General features: G+C 39.3%; 2 protein-coding genes across 7 annotated transcripts in view; one reads left to right on the forward strand and one right to left on the reverse strand.

Annotated features, from left to right (window-relative positions):
• LOC140733085 (cyclin-dependent kinase 19) overlaps positions 1-13544 on the reverse strand; it is a 224103-nt gene extending 210559 nt beyond the window's left edge. For 3 of the 6 annotated variants that reach the window (XR_012100218.1, XM_073055915.1, XM_073055918.1), the window contains exon 1: positions 12971-13544. Coding sequence is in view for 5 of the 6 variants with exons in the window: in XM_073055915.1 (XP_072912016.1) it covers positions 12971-13098 (128 nt within the window). In the remaining variant the exon portion in view is untranslated. The remainder of the gene's footprint in view (positions 1-12970) is intronic. The other 3 variants (XM_073055914.1, XM_073055913.1, XM_073055916.1) reach the window with 2 other exon arrangements.
• Positions 13545-13967: 423 nt separating this feature from the next.
• amd1 (adenosylmethionine decarboxylase 1) overlaps positions 13968-16610 on the forward strand; it is a 47008-nt gene continuing 44365 nt past the window's right edge. The window contains exon 1 of the mRNA XM_073055910.1: positions 13968-14332. Within this exon, the coding sequence (XP_072912011.1) occupies positions 14226-14332 (107 nt within the window). The 5' untranslated portion in view covers positions 13968-14225. The remainder of the gene's footprint in view (positions 14333-16610) is intronic.

Raw genomic sequence — 16610 nt, forward strand, 5'->3', positions numbered from 1 at the left:
CTGTTGGGCACAGCTGGAATGTTGTATCCTGTTCTGGTGTTATACTTTAGGAACAATGCGAAAGAGATTTACTAAAATGATTCTAGGGTGAATTACTTTAGTTATATGGATAGTTAAAAGCTATGAAGGAATCTAACAGAAGTATTAAGATAATTAAGATACTGATAGGTAGTGACAGAGTAGGTTGTGAGAAACTGTTTATATTGGTAAACTAGAGAACAATATTGGCAAGATAATCAGAAGTGAGCTGAGAGAAAATAAAATTACATGGAATGGTTAGGGTCAAAAATGCAAGAACAGAAATAGAAGTAGAGCTGCAGCAGATTCAACTGTTGCCTTCCAAAAATAACCAGGTTAAGTATCTGAAAGGAAAACACAACAATACTGTGAGTTGAGGGTGGCCAGTTAGATCAAGCTAATATAAATCTGGCACAGACGTGACAACTGCCTTCTGTGTTATAACCATTAGTATCCTGTCCTGCATCCTCCAATTTATTTTTTTTTAAGTTTATAAACCTTTCTTTTAATTTCACCCTACCAGATAACTTTCTTGTGAATCACTAGCCTCGCAATAGTCTGAACTACATAACAATCATTACACTGCAGCCTGTTTTAAATTTGTTTAGATTCTATGTAAATTCAATATTACATTTGATTCTTATATTCCACATCTTTTCTATTGTTCAGGAATGTTCCATAATGGACATCCTTAACGAATTATGGGAGTAACAGCCAGTTAATACAAATAACAACCAATCTCAGATGAAGTACCGTAGATTCCGGATTTTAAGCCGCTACTTTTTTCCCACATTTTGAACAGCTTTGAACTTTGCGGCCTTTAAAACGGAGCGGCTAATACATGATTTTTTTCATGCCGCCTCGTAAACATTTTGCCTCATAACAGTAGACCAATAAAATTGATGAGTAGTTCACAGAGGTCCAATGAAATTGTACGATAAATCAAGCGCACTTTCACAATTAAATTATTGTAAATCAGTCATTTGTACTCACCCTCATCAACATGGAAAGCACTCGAAGAAAAGCATTGTGCTGCCTTTATGGCAGTTATTTAGTTTATAACATTTTCGCTTAGTAATTCATTTTCTAGTTAAAGTTAGAAGAGTTTTAACTATATTTGTTTTCTGTACTACATCGCGGGATGCTATGACGTCACACCCGGTTTCGCCGCGTCTTGTGGGAAAAATGCCAGTTTGCGATAAAACGGGACGGAGGGAGGGAGCGCATTACGCGAGCGGCTTTGGATCTGAGCGAAACGCTGCTTTTAAGTTAAAGGCGATCAATAACTTTTCCTGGTAGGCTGCAGTATATATATTTTTTACCAGTCGTAAGGAGATATTGGAATGTTGTTCAGTAAAGAAGTATACGCAACGTATATTTAAAAGTAGCCGCGTTACGGGCACGGTTCGAAAAAAAGCATTTGCAATATGTATTTGTTTTTGTTACCATATGGATTTAATTAAAAGTTAAAAAATCCTCACGTGTAATATCTTTCTGTGTAAATATCTCATATTACAACGTGGGACACCTGCGGCCGAAAATCCGGTGCGGCCTAAAATCCGGTGCGGCCTGTACAATTAAAAAATTGATTTTATTTCTAAAATTAGAGCCAGCGGCTTTTAATCAGGTGCGCTCTGTAGTCCGGAATCTACGGTACATAACTGTGCAAAGGTCTTAGGCACATTTATATCCCTAGACCTAAGACCTTTGCACAGTACTATTTGTGTTCTGTAATATTTATTTCTATTAAATCTTTTCAGAATCCCTCTAAAGCCTGCACACTGAAAACAAATGCAAAACAAAATGGGAAAAAGTGGTCTATTTTATTAGGTATTCCAAAATATTGGGTATTATCACTGGTTTTATTAAATAAAGAAATAAGAATTTGTTAAGAATGTTCCCAGAAGGGGTGGGATCATAGATTAAATCAGGTTAGCACTAAAAATTAATTCCAGATTATATTGAATATACGGATGAGGAAAAGAGTAAAACAATTTTGAGATATTGTATGTGATTACAACATACCGTAGATTCCGGACTACAGAGCGCACCTGATTAAAAGCCGCAGGCTCTAATTTTAGAAATAAAATCAATTTTTTAATTGTAAAGGCCGCACCGGATTTTAGGCCGCACCGCTACTTTTAAATATACATACGTATCGGTAACACAAATTACGTTGCATATACTTTTTTACTGAACAGCACGAACAACATTCCAATATCTCCTAGCGACTGGTAAAAATATATATACTGCAGCCTACCAGGAAAAGTTATTGATCGACTTTAACTTAAAAGCAGCGTTTTCGCTCGGGTCTGACGCGCTTGCGTAACGCGATCGGGTCTAATCGGGTCTGACGCGCTTGCGTAACGCGATCGGGTCTTGCTTTTCTTCGAGTATTTTCCATGTTGATGAGGGTGAGTACAAATGACTGATTTACAATAATTTAATTGTGAAAGTGCGCTTGATTTATCGTACAATTTCATTGGACCTCTGTGAACTACTCATCAATTTTATTGGTCTACTGTTACGAGGCAAAATGTTTACGAGGCGGCATGAAAAAAAACCATGTATTAGCCGCTCTGGATTATAGGCTGCAGAGTTCAAAGCTGTTCAAAATGTGGGAAAAAAGTAGCGGCTTATAATCCGGAATCTACGGTATATGATTACAGCTATTCATTTGCCTGACTGCTGAATGTTATCATCAACATCAGTGTTGTTTAGACCTCTAGTCCAGGGTTTCTCAAGAGGAAGTTCCACAAGAGAGCATGATTAAAAAAGATAAACATTGTTTTTCGAAATTTGCGCAAAGCGCAATGCTAGCGCTCACAGTGGTGGGCAGTGACCCTGTTAACAATCTCGTTAGGTCTCTCAGCCCAGTATAGCAGTGTGCAGTAGAACCATATTTATTTGGTTGAGTTCATTCTCAGCTTTTGATGCAAAATAAGGGAGGCCATTGATAATTGGTGAGCATTGTACTGCACAGTGGGGAGGATGGTAGGCACTGTTTTGAATGGAGGGGAGGACGGTAGGCTAATGGTGAGCGTGAAGTGCGTTTTCTGAGCATTGAATGGACTCACCCAACTTGGGCTGTGGTCAGCCTCTCCGTCCCGAATTACCTCCCACATTGCGTCACTGACTGACTTATGGGAGCAAACACACTCTACTAGTGTAGTAGAAAATTGGAGGTAAATTTTCATTCTAAAGATGGTCCAATATGACAATTTTTGACGAAGAGGTGTGAGATGGAAGAGAGAAGTTCTAGGTTAGGCCTATGGACAATTCTAAGGTAAATGATGAAGAATTACAATTATCTTTTACTGCTGTTACGTACCCGTGACACGTGACAGTGGTACCCTTGTCACGTGACTGGGGTTGAAGTTATACTGGACATGAGGTAATGGTGGAGTGATGTCATTTTCCCGCCAGTAGAGGTCATGTGACAGGTTTTTTCTACAGGGTATAAAAGGGAGACCCACCCTGTCGGGTGGGGCAGTTCGTGGCAGGATTTGCCAAGATGACTTCATGTTACTGTGTGATTTAATGTGATGACGCAGTTTAGTTAAAAATGAAGTTTTATATGATGCCTGAAGTTTAAAAGGTCAGAGCCAACGGTTTCTTTGCTGATGGAGAGTGAAGAGCAGTTTGGAAAATGGAGATCGAGAAGAATCGATTTTCGATGGATTGACTTCGACCTTGTGTGATCCTCATTCGGAAGGATTTCGTTTGCTATTCTCACGATAGTCTCCGCTGGAAAAAGCGGGAGATTGAGAATATTGTGGAAGGAAGGTCAGTCACTTTAAGTTGTTATATTTAATAAAATTCGACGTGGGAGTTCGACGCTGGGAATCGAAGGACATCGACGTGGAAGAGAATTTGCATCGCTTTAAAAAGTCTCTCCTTTTAAAAGTACCGTGAGCTTTTGAACTGTCGGCATATCGTTCTTTGAACTGTTTTCATTCGGCAATTCGCTTTGGAGAACTGTTTTTTTTCAATACTACTTTAAAGACTGTTTGAGACTGCAAAGCTATTAAGAACTGTCTGACCAGCTGCCAGCAGCTGAGCTCGGACCATTGTTTGGGTTTGTTTACATTTGAAGGGGGTTTGTTATCAGTGTTTAATAAACGTGTTATTTGTTATAAAACCCTTCGTCTAACTCATCTATATTATTGTTGCCCGAATACGTAACATAATTATGGGGGCTCGTCCGGGATTGAATTATTTGATTTTAAAAAGTTTTTTGAATTTTGAATCGGTGTTTTGGTAACGGGGATTGCTCGATTTTTTTTTTTTTTGTTTGATTGGCTTGTGAGTGGTATTCGGCAACGATGAATATTGATGAGTTTCTGGATTCGCCAGACGCGGATTTGTTAGCGAGGGCGAAAAAAACTGAAGTCTCTGAACTTGCTATTCGGTTGCATCTTAAAGGGATTTTGCCAACTACATCAAAAGCTGTAATACAGAGAAAGATCGCATCACATTTTGTGGCTTCGGGTCATTTTGAAGAATCGATTTTAGAATCGTTTCCAATAAGTAATCTGGAGATGCAGTTGCAAATCGAACAAATGATGTTAGAAAGGTGTAAATTGGAAGCTGAGCAAAAGCAGAGAGATTTTGAATATGCAATGGAGAAATTAAGGTCTGTAGAACAGTCTGCTGATTCTAAAAAACCGTTTGTTGCTAGCCAAGAAATTAAATTGGTCCCTCCATTTAGTGAAACAGAAGTGGAGAGATATTTTCAACATTTTGAAACTATTGCTCGGATGTCAGAGTGGCCGAAAGATAAATGGTCAGTGTTATTACAGAGTGTAATCAAAGGCAAGGCACGACACGTTTACACAGCTTTAACTGCTGCGCAAGCATTAGATTATGATATTGTGAAAGAAAATATTCTCAAATCGTATGAGTTGGTCCCAGAAGCGTATAGGGAAAGATTCAGGAGTTTGAAAAAGTCTGTGGAAAAGACTTATGTGGAATTTGCCTATGATAAAGCTATGTGTTTTGAGAGATGGGTTTCTTCTAAAAATGTAAATGGGGACTATGAGACATTGAAAGAGCTGATTTTAATGGAGGAATTTAAAAGAAGCATTCCTGTTGAAGTAAGGACCTACTTAAATGAGAGGGATACTGATAAATTGCAGGACTGTGCTAGATTAGCTGATGAGTATGTTTTAATCCATAAGAATAAATTTCCTCAGGGTAGAATTTTTAAGAGGAAAAATAATATGGAGACTCAAGGTAAATCAGAAATTAAATTAGAGGTTAATGAGAGAGGTAAGGAGGAAGGAAAACCTGTGAAGGAAAGACAGTTTGGTCTTATTTGTAACTATTGTAAGAAGCCTGGCCATGTAATAGCTAACTGTTTCAAATTGAAAAAGAAAGAGAAGGAAGCAGTTACAGATGCTTGTGTGCAACATACTAAAGCACCTGTAAAGTTACAGGGTTTGGTAAACACAAATGAGGATTTGTTAGAGTCTGACAAAGTTAGAAAGGGATATGATCATTTTATAACTGAAGGGTTTGTATCCTTGAAAGAAGGATCTACTCTGGTGCCAATAAAAATTCTTAGGGATACTGGAGCTTCTCAATCACTGATGTTAGATAGTGTGTTGAAGTTTAATGAAGAGAGTGATACTGGTGAGGTAAATTACATAAGAGGTGTTGGAAGTGATTTTATGCCTGTACGTTTACATGAAGTAAATTTGAAGTCAGGGTTAGTTACAGGATTTGTTAAGGTAGGATTACAGCATAGCTTACCTGTGAAGGGTATTTCTTTATTGTTAGGTAATGACTTGGCAGGTGGACAAGTTTTTCCTGAAGTGCATTTGACAATGGAATCAGAGGAACCAGAGGTGAATTCTAACACAGATTTTTCTTGTGTTGTGACTAGAGCTATGGCTAAAAAGATTGATGTGCAGAATGAGGTTGTTACTCATGACTGTTCAACTCAGGATTTGAGTTTTGAGGATGTGTCAGAAACTTTCTTACCTTCGTTGTTTGAACAAGATTCTGGGAGTAAGTCTGACTATGAAGATTTATCTCTGTCTCGGAAGGAGATGATAGCAGAGCAGAATAGAGATCCTGAGATTGTAAAATTAAGGGAACAAGCTCTACTAGGTAGTGAAATGGAGAAGGTGTCAGTAGGATATTATTTGGAAAAAGGAGTGTTGATGAGGAAGTGGAGGTCGCCTACAATTCCTGCAAGTGAGGAATGGAATGTTGTTTATCAGGTAGTTGTTCCTAAAGTTTATCGGAATGAGATTTTGACTTTAGCTCATAGTGTGCCTTTAGGTGGACATCAAGGGGTAAGGAAAACTGTGGACAAGATTTTAAAACATTTTTACTGGCCTGGTTTAAGAAAAGATGTGGCGATGTTTTGTAAGACGTGCCATACTTGTCAAATTGTGGGTAAACCAAATCAGGTTACACCAGTAGCTCCATTACAACCTGTTCCAGCATTTGGTGAACCGTTTTCTAAAGTTATTGTAGATTGTGTTGGTCCATTACCAAAGACAAAAACTGGTTATCAGTATTTGTTGACTATCATGTGTACTTCGTCTAGGTTTCCAGAGGCAGTACCATTTAGGAATATAAAAGCTAAAACTGTGACGAAGGCTCTTATAAAATTCTTTACTTATTTTGGATTGCCTAAGGAAATACAAACTGATCAAGGTAGTAATTTTATGTCTGGATTGTTTCAACAGATAGTTTATAAATTGGGAGCTAAGCAAATTACTTCGTCTGCATACCATCCAGAATCGCAAGGTGCCTTGGAGAGGTTTCATTCTACTCTCAAGAATATGATTAGGACATATTGTGTGGAGAATGAAAGTGACTGGGATGAGAGTATAAACTTACTTTTATTTGCAGTAAGGGAATCGGTACAGGAATCTTTAGGGTTTAGTCCATTTGAACTTGTGTTTGGGCATAGAGTTAGAGGACCTTTAGCTTTATTGAAGGAACAGTGGATTAGTAAGGAAGTGCATACTAATTTGTTGGACTATGTTTTGAAATTTAAGGACAGGTTACATAAAGCTTGTAGCTTAGCCAAGGAAAATTTGAAGTTGGCTCAGGAGAAAATGAAAACTTGGTATGATAAGGAAGCTAGGATGAGGATGTTTAAGCCTGGAGATAAGGTGTTGGTTTTTTTCCCAGTGCAGACAAATCCTTTACAAGCTAGATTTCATGGACCTTATGAAATTGTGTCTAGAGTTAATGATGTGGATTATGTAATAAAAACTCCAGATCGTAGAAGGTCAACACAACTTTGCCACATAAATATGATTAAACCATATTTTGAGAAACAATCTGATACTGTGACTGTTGTGGTTAGTGAGAATGAGTTGGATTTAACTGGGAACATGATAGATGATTCATCTGACTTTCATTCTAAATCTAACATTGTTTCTGTTAGGTTACCTAATTCGACTATTTTGGAAAATATGGATGAGAAATTAGCACATTTACAGCTAGAGCAGAAACAACAGATGAAGGAATTGATTTTTAAGTATAAGGATTTGTTTCCAGATGTTCCGAGAAGGACTACTATAGCTTCACATGATGTAGATGTTGGAGATGCCAAACCTATTAAACAACATCCATATAGGATGAACATGGAAAAATGTGAACTTGCTGAGAAAGAAATTGAATACATGTTAGAGAATGATATTATTAGACATTCTAACTCGAATTGGAGTTCGCCATGTGTTATGGTGCCAAAACCTGATGGTAGTATTAGGTTTTGTACGGACTATAGGAAGGTGAATGCTGTAACGAAAACAGATGCATATCCAATTCCTAGAGTAGATGATTGTGTAGATAAAGTTGGGAAAGCAAAGTTTCTTACAAAGATTGATTTATTGAAAGGGTATTGGTGTGTTCCACTAACGGACAGAGGTAGAGAGATTTCTGCATTTGTAACTCCATCTGGGTTATATGAGTATAATGTTCTTCCATTTGGGATGAAGAATGCCCCAGGTACTTTTCAGAGGATGATTAATTCTGTGATTCAGGGTTTGAAAGATACTGATGCTTATATTGATGATTTAGTGACAGGAAATGATACTTGGGAAGCACACATTATTGCGGTGGAGAAATTGTTTGAAAAGCTTTCAAAAGCTAACTTGACTATTAATTAAGCCAAGAGTGAATTTGGACATGCTACTGTGACTTACCTTGGTTATGTTGTAGGTCAAGGTAAGGTAGCTCCTGTTCAGGCAAAAGTTCAGGCAATTTTGGAAATTCCCACTCCAACGGGGAAAAAAACTCTCAGAAGGTTTTTGGGAATGGTAGGATATTATCGAAAATTTTGTAAGAATTTTGCTAATGTTGCCCTTCCATTAACTAATCTTCTGCAGAAGAATGTAAAGTTTGTATGGACAGTGTTTTGTCAGGAAGCATTTGAAAATTGAAAACAATGATATGTGAACAGCCTGTGCTTAAAGCACCTGACTTTGAAAAACCTTTTTCATTAGCTGTAGATGCTAGTGATGAAGCTGCGGGAGCAGTATTGATGCAAAGGAATGAGGGTGATGAGGTTGATCATCCAGTAGCTTACTTTTCTAAGAAATTTAATAAGCATCAAAGAAACTATTCAACAATAGAGAAAGAATTGTTATCTCTTGTTTTAGCTTTGGAATATTTTGAGGTATATGTTGGTACAACTCAAAAACCACTTATTGTTTGCACTGATCATAATCCGTTAGTTTTTCTGAGTAAGATGAAAAACAGAAACAGAAGATTGTTAAATTGGAGTTTGATGTTACAAGAGTACAATGTTGTGATAACTCATATTAAAGGTAGAGATAATGTGGTTGCTGATTGTCTATCTCGATGTTGAATGTACAATGTTTTTTTTTGGAGTGGTTTTTTTTTATTGTAACACTCCTACTGTATTGTATATTGTGTATGTTATATGATTTATACATTTGTTTTTTTTTGTAAGTAATTGTTAAAATTTTTGTTCTTGACAGACCAAAAATGGTTTTTTTTGGAGGGAGGTGTTACGTACCCGTGACACGTGACAGTGGTACCCTTGTCACGTGACTGGGGTTGAAGTTATACTGGACATGAGGTAATGGTGGAGTGATGTCATTTTCCCGCCAGTAGAGGTCATGTGACAGGTTTTTTCTACAGGGTATAAAAGGGAGACCCACCCTGTCGGGTGGGGCAGTTCGTGGCAGGATTTGCCAAGATGACTTCATGTTACTGTGTGATTTAATGTGATGACGCAGTTTAGTTAAAAATGAAGTTTTATATGATGCCTGAAGTTTAAAAGGTCAGAGCCAACGGTTTCTTTGCTGATGGAGAGTGAAGAGCAGTTTGGAAAATGGAGATCGAGAAGAATCGATTTTCGATGGATTGACTTCGACCTTGTGTGATCCTCATTCGGAAGGATTTCGTTTGCTATTCTCACGATAGTCTCCGCTGGAAAAAGCGGGAGATTGAGAACATTGTGGAAGGAAGGTCAGTCACTTTAAGTTGTTATATTTAATAAAATTCGACGTGGGAGTTCGACGCTGGGAATCGAAGGACATCGACGTGGAAGAGAATTTGCATCGCTTTAAAAAGTCTCTCCTTTTAAAAGTACCGTGAGCTTTTGAACTGTCGGCATATCGTTCTTTGAACTGTTTTCATTCGGCAATTCGCTTTGGAGAACTGTTTTTTTTCAATACTACTTTAAAGACTGTTTGAGACTGCAAAGCTATTAAGAACTGTCTGACCAGCTGCCAGCAGCTGAGCTCGGACCATTGTTTGGGTTTGTTTACATTTGAAGGGGGTTTGTTATCAGTGTTTAATAAACGTGTTATTCGTTATGAAACCCCTTGCCTAACTCATCTATATTATTGTTGCCCGAATACGTAACACTGCACTAGTGCAACAATGGACACAAAATGTCCATCTTTACAATGACAGTTACTTATCAATGGGTTTTCCATGGACTGGTGATCCATGTTGTCCTATTCCATTGCGCCTAGTCTGTAGCAAACAACTTACACATGCAGCAATGGCTCCAGCAAAATTGCAAAGACATTAAACTACAAATGACAGCCATATGACACGTAAAAGTGCTGATTATTTTAAATGGCTATTTGAATCTCAAAACAGAGTAAAACCTCTGTTAATAAAGTCAGTCAGTAAAAGGTTTCAGGAAGCAAGTCATTTAGTAGCAGAACTTGTTACTCAGAAAAGGAAAAGTCACACAGTTGGTGAGAAACTAATAATGCCAGCATGTAAGATTGTATTGGGTAAAATGCTAGGACAAGATGCAGTAAGAGAAATTGAAAAAGTATCACTCTCAAACTGTACAATAAGTCAATGTATTGATGACATGTCACATGATGGTGAAGAGGTTTTGTGTGATAAACTGTAAAGCGACAGCTTCTCCATCCAGATTGATGAGTCAACAGATTTCACCAATAAATGTCATGTTGTAGCATTTGTAAGATTTGTAAATCATGGTAAAATTCAAGAAAACCTTCTGTTGCAAAGAGCTGCCCGAAAAAAGCAAAGGCCAAGATATATTTAGTGTTTTGTCTTCATATCTGGAAACAAAATTTCTGTCTTGGAAGAACTGTGTTGGCATCTGTACTCATGTTGCTCCGTCAATGGTTGGCTCAATGAGAGATTTTGTTTCTCTTGTAAAAAAAAGAAAATTCTGACTTTGTCACAACACAATGCTTTCTTCACAGAGAGGTGCTGATGTCAAAAACTCTAAAATGTCAAAAATGAAAAAAATTCTAGCTGTTGCTACAAAAAAGGTTAACTTTATTAAACAAAGACCAGTTCACTCAAGTATGTTAAAAAAAAAGGTGTGAAAATCCAGACAAAGAACACACTAATCTCCCGCCAATCTGCAGTGGTTTAGCAAAGGAAGAGTTCTCAACAAGGTGCTTGAGCTGAAAGGTGAAATTTCAAAAAAATAGTAGGCCAGATTTTGCAGGGTGCTTTGAAGATGAAGAATGGCTGCAGAAGCTAGCCTACTTAGCAGACATTTTTCAACATATGAGCTACTTGAACCAGTCTCTGCAAGGCCCTGGAGAAAATGTTTTGATTTCAAGTGACAAGATTCTTGGATTTAAAAGGAAACTGAACCTTTGGAAAAATCATTTTGCAAAAGGAATATTGAAATGTTTCCACTGCTGTTTGGGCTTGAGAGTGAGGAAGGATATCAGAAAGTCTCGACTGTTATTCAAAACCACCTGGAAGAACTGCAGAACAAAACTGAACGGTATTTTTCCTCCCTACAACATCAGGCTCCTGAACTAGCACGGATAATTTCACTCACCTCAATGCTGAACTGACTCCCCAATCTATAGACTCACTTTCAAGGACTCTACAACTCATGTTTTCAGTATTAATCATTTACTTTTTTTTAACTGTTGGTATGAATTGTCCTCGTTTGCACATTGGACGTTTGTCAGTCTTTGTTATGTATAGTTTTTCATAACCGCTATTGTATTTACTTATTTTCATGTGCCTGCAAGCAAATGAATCTTAAAGTGGTATCTGGCAACATATATGTAATTTATAATAAATTTATTTGAACTTTGTAATGTTTCTAATTAGAAGAAAAGTTATTCATTCCTTAAATGATATGGAAAGCTCACAAAATCAGTGAACAGTGACCAGGAACAAGAAACAATATTTACATCACCCATCCTGACTACCTCAGAGAACTGAGATCCGTTTGAAATAATTATGGCTTTAATTTTTCAGGTTTTAGTCCTGGTTTGGTACAGAAGAGAGTTCACACTATTGAGTATTTTCATTATTGGAGAGATCCAAACATTTCAATCTTGATTAAGTGTAACTATACTGAATCTGGGAATAGCAACATAGCATAACATATGTCATCTTATTAAAATTTACTGCTATCTCTCAAGTGGTCAAATCATGCGACTGGCCAGCATACCCTGTTGATAAATGTGATATGTGAGTATGTGCATCTTTTAAGCAGCACTCTTAAAAGCAAATAAATAAAAGTTTAAATTATGAATGCATTGCCAGCTCAGAGTTCAAGCAGAGGGGAAAAATAATTTTTCAACCAGAACATCTCAGGTGTTTTTTCCCCAGATTTAAAGATAAAAATCAGAAAGATTACATGTCTTAATTCAGAACCTAATGCAATAGGCAAGCACAAAAAAGTTGGGTTCAGGTTAACTGAAACACCTACAGATAGGCAAATTTGTGTCCTCCTTAGGGCCTTCATTACACTTGCTTCTGAAATTCAGTATATGATTGTTTTCTACTTTACCAAAATAACCTTTAAATTTTAGGCCTATTCTTCTGAATTTTGTTTCTTAAGTTCCTCTACCTTTAAAAACTCGTTTGTCAAATAAAGCTTGTAGTCGTACCTTTCGATATAATTCCGTGCTATTATTCCTTTAACATGTCTGTACAATTATTCCTTAATAAATCAAACTGCTACCACTGCTATTATTACATATGGCAATTTGATATTTTTTCCAATTGAGTAATACCAGAAGAATGTAAACACTGGAAGATTTAATTTTGTAATCAGAGTATTCCTCGTATATAAAATTAGTTATACATAACCAAAAGTTAACTTACGTGAAATTACATTTTTGATTGATTATTCCAAAAAATTATGTAAATTAAATTACTGTATGTCAAGCTCTGGTTTTACGGCTGGTGATCAGCAAAACAATAAAAAAATCACGAGCAATCAATGTATCTTATCAACAGCGCTTTAAACGAATACAGTTTCTGAAATAAACGTTATTAAGGCTGGGGCCCTTGGCCCAAATCAAACGAGTATAGCACAAGGAGTGTAAACACAGGCAGTTACGACGCATTTACAAACCAGAAACAGACACTGGTTTGTGCAGCACGTGAATCAAGCAAGCCAGAAATAGGATTGTTTTTATATAAAGAGAACTTGTGTATAGGCAGCAACATCAGCACCCCCACGAGAACGGCATTAAATTCTTACCCATCTTTTCTCTTTGCTTTATAAACATGACCATAGGTCCCACGACCCACTTTGCAACCTTCATATTCAAACAGATCTTCTACTTTCTCTCGCTCCGCTGCCAGTTTCGTTTTAAAATCGTAATCCATGGTTGTCACTCCATCAATATGTAAACAATTTACACTTTCAGGAAGAGGGATTTCTTTCAAAAGAAAAGGAAACGTGTGTCAGTTATTTAGTTTTAGGCATTGATCGTTTCCTCATTTCGTGTTTTGGTCTCTTCCAACAAGTTCGCACGGCGACATTTACTGTACGTTTGTTATGTTGACGTTCGCAGCATACAAATGGCGATCCGCCGAGCATGTCGGAGCTTGTAGTTCCTCCCGGCCAGGATCCTGCCTTTCTGAGGGCTGATGAGCTGCACGGACACAAACTACATCTCCCGTCATGCAGCGCTGCGGATGGCCGATACGTTTTTCGGTGCCTTAACATTAGCGATTATTAGTCCAAGGAGAGCGAGCGGGCGAAAGGCAACTTAGTGTGTCCTCCCCCCCATCCCCTTAAGTCAGGACTATTATTCGAGATGGATACGAGTGGAGATAATGGTTATTCTGCAAAGATTTTGTAATACAAATTTGGAAAATAAGTTCTTTGCTTTCTCGCTATCCCACGGGTAGTCTTGGAAACATTGATTGATCCTAAAACTAGCCAGTCACTTTTTTTTTTAATTGAATGAGCCAATGTAATTTATAAGGCGAGAACCGGGCCCAGATTTTTTTTCAGCTTTTCCCCTCAGCCACCAGCGCAGCTCGAGCGTCACGAACGTCTTTTTCTCTTCCAACGGTTTTGCGCGCGCGCGGCTCGAGTCGGCATTCTGCTCCGTTGGTGACGTCACAGGCGCCCCATTGTGTCCCGGGCGGGGAGAACGCGGGGAGGAGGGTGGGCGGGGCCTGCGGCCGGGTGGGGGAGGGGCTGGGTGCGGCCAGCGCCGCTATAAAAATGGCGGCCGCCGCGCATGATGCTATTCACAGTATGGCCGGCGATATTAGCTAGCGGTCGCTCAAAGTCTTCTCTGGCAAAAAGGGATTGGCCTTAAGTTAAAGAGAAATAATTAATTAAAATCGAACTGCAAAGACCCCCCCCACGGAAACAAGAGCAATTGAAACTAACTTATTGTAATTAAGCTTTTTAAACAAAAGGAGGGGAAAAAAAGGAAAAAAAAATCCTTAAAAAAAAAGTTAATTTTTTCGTTTCATTTCGTGCGATTTGTTTCACGATGGAAAACGGTGCACACTTTTTCGAAGGGACCGAGAAGCTGTTGGAGGTGTGGTTTTCTCGGCAGGATCAGTGCAAGGGATCTGGAGACCTTCGGACAATTCCAAGGTATTGAATGAAGGGGGAAAAAAAATGTTCATTATGGCGTCGTGCGAAGCGGCTGTTGCGATGGTAGAATTCTGAGTAAAATATGTCGCTGTCACGCTTAAATGAGGAGCTATCAGCCCCGAGAAAGAAATACTCCCAACTGATCCAGACTTTCGGCACTATTATATTACTTGTGGTGATTCAGAAACGTACACTATGTGTGAGATTTTTTTTCCCTACAGACTGAAGGCTGGGTCAGAAGGTGGTCCACATGGTGGGCCTCGGTTCATAGTATAAAGTTAATACCTCCCTGGTTTGAGCGCGGTTTCCTCACTCCACCACGCTTGTCATTATGGATTTATAGTCAGGAAGAAATTAAGGTTAACATTTCTGAATTGGGAGATAGGGAGAAGAAATTATGGCCCGGCCGCCAGCAACAAGTCGGCGTTCCGGGTGTGGAAAGACCGACTTATTTGGACTGGTCTCCGAGTATACTTTTTTTAAATGACATCGGCTAGTTTACCCCAGCGCGGTGGCAATTTGTCCGGGTTGACATTTGTTGCAAGTGTTAGAGGTTCAATTGCACGGACGGACGGCCGGGGCTCGGCGATGCACGTGTACATGGCTGCTGACTGAAGAGAATGGAGGCCGTTCTTCTCCGGGCTGCCTCCATTACCCGAGTTTGTCCGCCCGCCTCTCCGGGTGATTTTTGCATCCTCAAACTGCTGTGTGTGGAGGTGGGGCTGCTTTCTCGATATGAAAGATGGTGGGTTTGAGAAACGCCCCGCCATCTCCAGTCAAGGGGAGGGGGGGGGGGGCTTGTTAAGCGCTCGACCGACCTCGTTATTCGGCACCTTTCGTTCCCGCACTTTGAAACACATCCAAACCACGGATGTCTGCTGTCCCCTCCCCCATCGGAGTGCCCGCCATAAATCTATTTTCCCTTGCCAAAAAAAATGCCTACATACTTCCCGCCCCTCTAATATACTTTGACCGAGCTCCCCTGAACCTTTTCATCTCCTCAACAATCCCCCCGTTACAATAAAACCACCTTGTTTTCCCCACTAAAAGGCATTTTGTGCTACTCCCCCCCCCCCCCCATCCGACTTGTGCTGAACGAGCATTTCATTCGGACGTTCTCTTTTTGGCGGGCTCGGCGTGTTCGGGCCGACTCCGCTCCCCCGTTGACCGGCTTCCATTCTCTCCCTCAACAACTCCAGCAACAGGGTATGAGTGGGAAGTGGAAGTTGCGATGATTTCAAGTGCCCTCTCTTTCGATTCCTCGTGCCTTTCGCGCCTTGAATCACAGTTCGCGTTACAGGTTAAAAATCTCGACTTAAATCGCCTCGGTCTAAATTTGTTCATTTGACACCCCCCCCCCCCCCCCATGGTGGTTTCGCTTTTTAAACATTCACATTTCTCTTGAGCTGAACCCCTAGCGATGTACCTATAGCTCCCTTGTGTTAAAGGAGACGCCATTGTTGCGAAGGCGAATGAATACTCGAGCCTTGAGAGCTATCTGTCGATCAACGCACTGCCGCAGTGCTCAGCTCTTGCAGCTTTCTGGCTGCCACGCATGGCGCCTTCTCATGGCGCTGCGTTTAGTTTACAATCAACTCGTTTGAGGTTTACCTTGGGAAAAGTAGACGAGGGAGGAGATTTTAGGCTTTGAAACAATTGAAGAGTTAGAATGTAACTAAAGCCCTGGCAAAGTTAGGATTTCGATTTACTAATATAATCCTAAAAGTCACAATAGATTGAAATGCTGGTGGAGTTTCAAGTTACTGGTTAAAATGAAGTCCTCAAATGTTTTATCTATTGACTGGCACTATTTAAAGCATCACTGCGCAGGAAAGAGATCAGACGCCCCCTCTTTGTAGAGCAAGCCCGTGACATGTTATCTGAGCTAATTCGGGGGGGGGGGGGGGGGTGTTCTAATAACCCTATAAAGAAAGTGTCTGTCACGCAAAAATGATGGGGAACCAGTTTCTGCCTGAAAGGTGTCAGGAATTAAAATTCAGTTATTTTATCAGAAAGGACATTGGCATTCTTCCCTCTGATCTTTAGCTCTCCTATGGTGATCTTTGCATCCAGCTACCCATGTGAAATCAGTTTAATGTCTCGGCCAAAAGACAAAGGAGTCACATAAATAGAACTAATTCAGCAGATCCCGGAGCCTATCTTGATGGACAGAGCTCCACATATTGCTTTAATTGTTAGGACAATGTATTTGGTTAGTTCTAGATAAACACCACTGAGCCAAAAATTTGTTATAATGGATTATTGTTTTGCATTTAGA

Source organism: Hemitrygon akajei, chromosome 9 (genome assembly GCF_048418815.1).
Source record: "Hemitrygon akajei chromosome 9, sHemAka1.3, whole genome shotgun sequence".
Taxonomy (NCBI): Eukaryota; Metazoa; Chordata; class Chondrichthyes; order Myliobatiformes; family Dasyatidae; genus Hemitrygon; species Hemitrygon akajei.